We start from the raw sequence: 8,664 nt of genomic DNA, 5'->3' as shown, positions 1-8,664 counted from the left end.
AAGCCTTAAGTACAAGGTCTGACTATGAATACGGGCCTTAATGTCACATATCAATTTTTTACAGAGAAAGCATCTGCAAATGCAAAAATTAATTGTATGCAAAACATATTTCTATGAGAGAATTTCTTAGACTCGAGAGCAGTATAAAGTGTCATATCACTTTATTTAATCAATCATAACATTCAATAATACATAATTTAACTGATAAATGTATTTTGTGTTTAAATTTTTACATAAGGACATGCGTTATGTTACGATACATTCGATTGTAGGTAATACCTAGTTTTCAATATCGTAGGCAACTATGTCGTGTAGAGTTTTGACAAGATTCGAAACATCTCAACGCCCCATTTTGTAATTTACATACGTAATACAAACAACGACTCCAAGTAGCATATGTGCGATTGTATTTACATGAGTAACTTTGTTATCGCGCCTCACATTCTAACAAGTAATTTAATTAACGTATTTTATTCGTATGTACTTTTATTTAACCACCCTTAAGTGTCAATGGCAAGAACTTGCGTTTTCCTTTTCTTTTCCCTTTGAAGAGCTGTACTGTGACTAAAAAGATGATGCCTTGAATTACGATGTAACTTACAAAGTATGAATAATATTACACACACGTTTCGAATCCTATTGTATGTAAGAGTCAAATGATGGTGCGCATCGTCGCATTCATTCATCCAAATAACATATGTACATAGTATATTCCCCGAGACCCAATCTCCATACCCACCCCATTCCCCAACGTAAAGTGAACAGATTAAGGCTCCAGCAGGCTATAGGCTACATTCTACAATGTACAATATATTATGTACTTTGTTAGTTTCCGTTTTCGCGTACAATGTCTGGCTGTGTAATGTGTAGTAAGCGATAGCACTAAGAGATTTTCCGCTTCTGCTTTCGAACTCGAATAACTCTTTCGTGACGGCTACACTAATGTAATTTAATTTAGAAACCAAGTTGCGCAATGATTAACATTTATTTCATTCAGTAGTTCATTAAAACTTTGCAACGTATCCAGTATATAATAGACATACTTATTATAAAACAATACATTTTAACAAAAATGTATATAGACTTATATACCTTTATGAAATGTAAAGTTGGATAAAAATAGTAGGCCTTGCCCACCAATATCTGTTAAGAGTTATGTTTCCTTGTTTCTCGTACTTTGTGTATTGAACGCGGTAATGAACACTTAACGGTGTTCGGTACCGGGCTGACAAATCATGGATAGACACATCTAATGTCTTCGTATTACATTTGATATATTATGCGTTTGATATCACCCATGGCCCCAGCATGTTGTATCGATAAGTAACACAATTAACAGAGAATATGTATATATATATATATATATATATTTATATAATAAAAAATTCGAATAACGAACGATATATGTATATATATCATTCTTTAAATCGAATTTTTAAATACACGAGATGTGTCATCGAGTCGCTTTGAGTGATCTAAGACTTAAGCGTTACAGATTTGTCTTCTTTTTAAAAAAAAGAGAATCAGTCTAAAGATCTTCCTTATACCTGACATAAACTATCAATTTCGCTACCTTATTCGCACATCGTCACATCCGTAAGAAAACCTTTTTTTGTATCATGTAACATTTTTCATACAGGCTCTAATTGTATTTCACAATTATATTATAAAACGTAAACAACATATTTTACTTTTTAGTACTCAAGTATCGGATAGACGGTTTATAATAAAATAGTTAAAATTATTTTGCTTTGAGAGTCAGGGTGAACCATCAAGTGATAGATAAATTGTGCTAGAGCAGATCGATATAAATGTAATGATAAGATTATCAATAAAATAATAACCTCAGTGAATAACATTGCGTATTAATTTCTCTTATTATAATAATATACTAGATATAATAATATTCTCCAAAGAGTGTTATTAAAAGTAAAAATATAAATAATTATAAGATATCACTGATGTTACTATATTCTTGATAAAGTTTGCAGGAATTTATAAATTTTATCAGTTGAAAAACTGCCTTTATCTGCTCATTACTTCATAACTACATGATTATAGTTCAAATTTATTTTCGCTATCGGTGTCACAATCTCAAGCTATTCAACACATCGAATTCAACTTCAGTTCAATCACTTAACATAAGAACAAGGATCCCCATTACCCCATTATAAATAGTGAATAGATCTTTTATCTTCGATACTTATTATCGCTTTTATGTCCAAAAATTATATCTTGCACTATGCTGCACAATGCGAATATCACGGACATTATTTTAAGAAAGATGGTTAGTCGAGAAAGAGAGAGAGAGAGAGAGAGAGAGAGAGAAACGAAAAAACAGCGTGATTTATACAAAGGTTCCGTCGTCGGACATTGATTTTCGATTTTACAAGAATTAACATATTTGTAAAAATAATGTTTATCAAGCCGTTTAACATTACATTATTTTATGAAAAATGTAGATTTAAAAAAATTATGCTTTTAATTAATTTTTTGATACAATTGACAACGCCAAAAATGTTGACCTTCTTGTTTTATTGCTTCTTGTAACAACATACAATATGGAGTCAAGAGGAACCTTGAGTGGCATGCATGAGTCGAATATCTCTAGTCAGACGTTATTTAATAGTGTAATTTGCTCCCATGCACATCACACCTCCAGACTTCACTCATGCAGCAAAATGCGCTTTTTTTAATTATTTCTTTTAATATAAAAAAATTTATTTCTATTGACTTTTAAGCTCTTTGCCAATACTGTACGACACAATTTTGTTCCAGTCAATTTTTGTTCGCATTACTGGTAATTGCCTTCGCAGTGCTTTAAAGGTGGTGTCGGACATTGTTTGATAGTTCTCGGAAATTGCCGTTTGATAATCGTTTTCGGATTCTTCGACAAACCGTATCAAATCCTTCGCCGTTTGCTTCTCATTGGAGATCGGCAGGCTTTCCTTCACATCTTTGCTACTGACCAATTGTACATTTCCATCCTCGTAATAATGTACTTGTACTTTGAGACTACCTCTCAGTTCGGCGTTACCCGAACTTGGAGTGAAACTGACGGTCCATACTGAACGCCAGCGGCCGTTCCAGAAGTTTTTAGGTTGAAACTGATGATCTTCTATGCACGCCGTTAGCGTTATGTTTCCTGCGTTAAAAAAAAAAACAATTATTACTCATGACACCCTCTGATTTAAAGTCAATTGATCAAAGTAACAATTACCACCAAGGGATTTTCCAAAAACTGAGCAAGCGCCATGTCTGTAATGACTTTGAGTATAATTCGTTATCTCTTCTTGAAGGGCTGACCTCCAAGGCTCCGCTAAGGGATCTGGTTCGTAAGATTCATAATCTTGCGCCTCCTTTCTCAGGTGATCATATTTAAAACTTTGCTTACTCCGTGCGTCATAAAACCTCTGAGAACCCAAGTCATTGTGTTCTGTTATGAGCGCTGGGTGGTCACTTCCCTCTATCTGCATGTGATGGAAAAAACAGAGTTTTAATATTTTACTTTACACGCTTATTTTTCCTTATGCTAATTAATGTACCACAATCTACGTATGTATATTTTTGCATAGATTTATTATTTTATAGAAAAAGACATGTAAATCTTGAATTTTTATATTGTATAATAAGTTATTTACAGTAGGAGAAAAATGAATAAAAAAGACGTTGTGGCATTGCTACTGGCATTGTACATGCAGTGCCTAACCTCAGTTGAATTACGATAGTTTCCAAAATATACAAACGTCAAGGTAGCGATCTAGTGTAAGAACAAAAGAAATAGTTTTCGTTTGTACATTCGGAGATTAAATAGCGATACGATGTTCCTGTTGTCTAGCTAGAGCAAAATTTCCATAACCTGGCGCGAGGGGGGGGTCGGATATTCGAGCCGGTCATGCGAGAGCCACGGGGATGTCGTCGCGTGGCGATGCCTGGAGCGAGCGTCATCCGCGCAATGAGTCCCAGAGAGCCCCGATAACGCGAGGTAGATAGAGACAAAGTGTTTAAGGTCACCGTGGTCGCGCCTCGCGGGCTTTCGGAATCGATACATACACTTAAAAAGAAAAGAGGATAAACGCGTAAAAGGGCGCCAAGGGTGCGAGCCGTATTTGCCGCAAGTTAAAGTGAAGGCCGCGCGGGAGAAAATACAGGGTCAGCGACGTCAGCGTACGCGGTACCGTCGGCGGCCGCCTATAATGATGATGACGACGATGATGATGTACCTTAACAGGCGTGAGCTGGTCCTTGTTATATTGAGCGAAGGCTCCAGACGCGCCCTCCTTCAACAGGTTGTCGTTGTTCAGCAGAACCCTCACGTCGTTGAACACCTCGTTGAACTCGCCCGGCGGCGAGTGCAATATAAAATCCGAGACTATTCGCACTTTTTCCTGGTCCGGAATCACCGCATCTCCGTCCGCCGCCATCTTACCTTTCCCACTGGCACGCACACTCCACCGCCGCCGCCGCCGCTAACACCACCGCCGCCGATGTCAAAAGCGAGGGTACGGTGCGGTGGTCACGGACGGGTTCAGGTTGTGCTTGGTCTCTCCTCCGGATCGTGGCTCCGCTCGCATTGGCACTGGCTGACTGGCTCACAGCGGTGCTGATATACCGGGTGGCGCCAGTTTGCCACACGTAACACGTCTGTCTTTCCCGAGAAAGAAGAAGAGAGAAGAAAAAGAAAGTAATCAAATCTCATGTATATAATCATTGGTCCCAGAAGCTGCGTGATTTTTTCTCCACTTTTCTCCTCGTAAAACTAAATTCTTTTTCTGTTATTTTTTTTCTTTTCCGCTACTTTAAAAGTTCTATGCGGAGATATGATTCATATCGAATGAGGATGAATCACACCCTCGAAAAAGTCAGAAACATGATTCTGGTAGATAGCGTATAGCGTTTATCTCAAATCTGGCAGCAGGAGTGATAACGAACAATAATTATAGTCGCTCGTGTATATCCAGCAATATTTTAGTTCTCAAATAAAAATTGCTTATTATGTCTTCTCGTTTATGGACATGGAAGGCGGAATAATGATAAAAATAATATACGTTATATGTTATTTTTAAAAAGTAATATTAACGTTATATCTCTATATTATACATACCTATTATTATAACAACTATGACGTATATAGCGTTTAAATCATTTACTTCCGCGACTCGCGTCTCGCAGAACATTGAATTAACAGTAACATTATATTAATATTATAATTTCCTACTCAACAACATAAATGTAATATATAATATAATTAACACATGTACATAACAGTTATATTGAAAATTATAACATATTGATGTAATTAATAGTTTGCAAATGCCACCCGATATATTTTTGTCAAAATCTTCACACGAAAAAAATATCACGTAACAGCAATGTAAACAGCACTTTATACTATGATAAATAATCGTTTACATTATTATAGACTGAAGTTAGCGTGGAATTACAGAGTGTTATCGATCACTCGAATCCTCTCATTCGCAAATCGGTAATGGAACAAAATCGATAGGCATGTTTAATTACTCTTGTGCAAATGATTGGAGAAATAATCGTTATTTCGGCGAAGACAGCGCGAAGAATATTTAATAAATGTAATTTAGATCGTAAGAAACACTGATAATTTAGAAGAATCGTTCCTATGTGTTGTCTCTTCAAATTAAATCCTTTTGATGCGCTCGCAGTATCTCGCGAATAAATAGCGTTAATTCCACGCTGCATGTCAAATTTTCAGCGTCCGCTGACATCCGCATGCTAATCAACGTCATCTCGAAATTGTAGACGATACTTTTCGTCTGGTCTACTAAGACGTTGAAATTCCGATTGAAAATGGCAGACGATCCGAATCGTGACATCTTGCCTGTGAAGGAAGGCTCCTGCGTGGATACGATTATCAGTGCTTATATAGGTTCGTATCCATTTTGTATCTGCCGTATATAATTCCAGTTGGATAATTTATAGCCAACTGTTCGATACTCCTCTGATTTGTAGCCTTATTTCCTATACAAGCGCGAACATAAATTTCTTCGTATGTCCTGTTCCAGAATTGAAATCGATAAACAATGTTGTTACACAAATCTATTATTATGCTATTTATTTTTGCGCGTAATGATGTGCAAAGTGCGTGAATAATGTTTTGAATATTGGAAGATCCTAGAGAACGTCATCTCGTTTGCAAGCTCGATCGCTATCAGCTGGAGGATAAGTATCTACGTTTACTCGATGAAGCGAGCAATCTGAAGAAATTGTCCAACTGCCAGGAAGACAAGATTAAGCGGCTCGGGACGAAGCTGATTAGATTGGCTGGTAATCCAAGATCGTGTGGATTAATGTTAGATATCGCTAATGATAGGAATAAAACAGCCGCTCTTGAGCTTGAAAATACCAAGGTAAACAATTACCTTCAAGTAATGACGATTCTTTCTTTCTCGTATCATGACATAACAATTGGATCTTCCACTCGGAAGAGTAACGTTTATATTCTATTGTATATTATTTCTGTACAGCGTAGATTATTAAATTGTTTATAGTATTATTAAGTTCTATCATGACACTTTTTAACGAAATTAACTCATGCTAAAGATTATGTGTAATCTGTATGATCATAAATTTAAAAAATATTCTGAAATATTGTTAAATGTTTCAGCTGAAGGAGAAAATCGCTGTAATGAGGAATCAATTGTTGAGTCACACGATGAGCGGCAGGTCGTCGTCGCGCAGCCGTAATCTCGTTAGACCATCATCTTCCGGGCTTGTGTAAGTATACGTACTAGGTACATGATGTATATACCATGACTCATTATGTCGCGGCGCATTGAAATACTGAATCGGCTCCCTTTAGGACGTGTCGAAGCGAGAATAACCGCGTGAGAGCGCCGTCCTGTCAGTGCATCGTCGGGGCAGGGGATGATGATAACGACATGCGAAATTACCTTGTTAAAATCGAGGTAAAACTAGCTTGAATAAATTCGAGATATTTGCACATACATATATTCAACTTCATATTGTCTCATCTACTTCATTCGCACGGCACAATCAATGTCATATTTCGCGTATACAGGATAAAACGAGTTTGCGGAATAATGTAGAATAGCATAAGAGATGTAAAATATTATTGCACGAGTTCCTTTGTATGATTTGATATTTGGACGATTACACAGCTTCACGAAAGCATATACGCTTGCTCGTTATTAATGTTACATAATTTTTACTTAGCGTCCAACTTTTGTTCGTAGAAATTGGAGGCGCAGAAGAAAGATATGACATATCGTATAATGGAATTGGAGAAAGAACTAGCGCATTTAACCAATAATCAAAAAGAGAAGGTAGCGGAAAATGTAGAGTATATACGGGTGTGGCGACAAATGAAGCAATTAAACGATAAATTAATGATAACCCAGGAGAAAAATACTGCACTGACTACTGAAATTAATGACTTGAAGACAACTCTTGAACTAACTACGAAGTATATTTATTATCAGTCTCTTGTAGATATAATAAATTGTTTAATTAGATATTATGAGAAAAATTATTAAATATAGTATATTTCTAATTTGAAAATTTATTATTTTATTAGGAATAATCAGGAAATAGTGGCTGTTCTTTCCTCAGAGAGAACGCGCATAGCCGAGATCGATGACCAGATGTTGAAGGCAAAGAATTCACAGTTCACATTGCGTGAAAAAGATGAACAGATACGGGATCTTATGAACGAAATTAAAATATTGCAACAACATAATAACGAACTTATTGCGCTTACGTCTAAATACGGGCAATTTGAATTGGAGAATATTGAATTAAAAAAAAGACTTTGCGACGATGCTCAGGAGCAACAGACTTTAAGGGCTGCTTTCAACAATGAGCAGGCTAATATTATAGCGTTAAAAGCTACCAATGAACGATTACTCGCAAAACTTCAAGAATTGCAAACAAATATAGATGTTTTGACGGTACAATTAGCGGTTAGTATATATATATATCTGCTGTACACCTAATTTAAAAATTGTCTAGTGCTTGATTAATTCTCATTATCAGTTTTGTAATATTTCCAGTCTTTGCATACGCAAAACAAAAAGCAGGACTTTACAATAACGGTACCGTCGGATGTGGAACAATGTAAAAAATGTTGCGAAATGTACGATAAAATTATGCAACTGGAAAAAACTGTTGGTAACACTAGAGAAGATTGGCAATCGGTAGATAAATCAGTACAGACAATAGTCATTACTAGCACAAGGGAACAGGATGCAATGATAATTTCGAATAATGAAAATAAGACATCGTCTCAATCGCCATTAAAGGAATGGAAGACGAATCAGGAAGCGAACGGCACGAGTGTTTTATCCCGAGAAAAAATATTAAAATTGTTAGATCAAGCACAAATTAACACTCCTTTGGATGCATCAAGGATCACTCCTAAGAAAGAATGCACGGGCATTTTGGACGTAGCTCAGAGGCACAGGCAAGTCGTATCCCTCGAGAAGCTACTGTTCGGTGATTCTAATTGTTGACAGAAACTCTACCGTTCGGTACTAACAATAAATATATATTTTATAAATATAGCATTTATATTCTTATACAGTACAAATGTCTAGGAAAATTGTTTAAATATTATGTCAATGCTTTTGTGTATGTGTGTGTATATAAAAGTGTGTGTGTGTGTGTGTGTGC

At 36.2% G+C, this 8,664-nt stretch overlaps 2 protein-coding genes across 2 annotated transcripts in view; one reads left to right on the top strand and one right to left on the bottom strand.

Moving 5' to 3' along the window:
- The window catches only part of LOC108732155 (uncharacterized), a 14,184-nt gene that overhangs the window by 979 nt on the left and 4,541 nt on the right, over positions 1-8,664 (top strand). The window contains exons 2-8 of the mRNA XM_018462824.1: positions 5,729-5,902; positions 6,145-6,383; positions 6,641-6,750; positions 6,836-6,941; positions 7,230-7,459; positions 7,571-7,955; positions 8,046-8,487. Of these exons, the coding sequence (XP_018318326.1) occupies positions 5,824-5,902; positions 6,145-6,383; positions 6,641-6,750; positions 6,836-6,941; positions 7,230-7,459; positions 7,571-7,955; positions 8,046-8,487 (1,591 nt within the window). The 5' untranslated portion in view covers positions 5,729-5,823. The remainder of the gene's footprint in view (positions 1-5,728; positions 5,903-6,144; positions 6,384-6,640; positions 6,751-6,835; positions 6,942-7,229; positions 7,460-7,570; positions 7,956-8,045; positions 8,488-8,664) is intronic.
- cpa (F-actin-capping protein subunit alpha) lies at positions 1,924-4,662 on the bottom strand. The gene is made up of 3 exons (XM_018462823.1): positions 4,224-4,662; positions 3,221-3,470; positions 1,924-3,145 (listed from the first exon to the last, which is right to left on the bottom strand). The coding sequence occupies exons 1-3, from the start codon at positions 4,422-4,424 to the stop codon at positions 2,727-2,729; spliced, it is 870 nt and encodes a 289-aa protein (XP_018318325.1). The 5' UTR covers positions 4,425-4,662; the 3' UTR covers positions 1,924-2,726.

The sequence above is a fragment of the Mycetomoellerius zeteki genome, unplaced genomic scaffold, assembly GCF_001594055.1.
Source record: "Mycetomoellerius zeteki isolate Tzet28-1 unplaced genomic scaffold, Tzet1.0 scaffold146, whole genome shotgun sequence".
NCBI classification, from domain to species: Eukaryota; Metazoa; Arthropoda; class Insecta; order Hymenoptera; family Formicidae; genus Mycetomoellerius; species Mycetomoellerius zeteki.
Note: the sequence above shows the minus strand (reverse complement) of the source record. Positions and strands in the feature narration are given on the sequence as shown.

What these genes read in the sequence shown, in the direction of transcription:
- cpa (XM_018462823.1), bottom strand. Translation starts at nt 4,424, where the DNA reads ATGGCGGCGGACGGAGATGCGGTGATTCCGGACCAGGAAAAAGTGCGA. An exon ending in ACCAGCTCACGCCTGTTAAG is followed by an intron (nt 3,471 to 4,223) that starts GTACATCATCAT and finishes CATCACATGCAG; the next exon opens with ATAGAGGGAAGTGACCACCC. An exon ending in TTTTGGAAAATCCCTTGGTG is followed by an intron (nt 3,146 to 3,220) that starts GTAATTGTTACT and finishes TTTTTAACGCAG; the next exon opens with GAAACATAACGCTAACGGCG.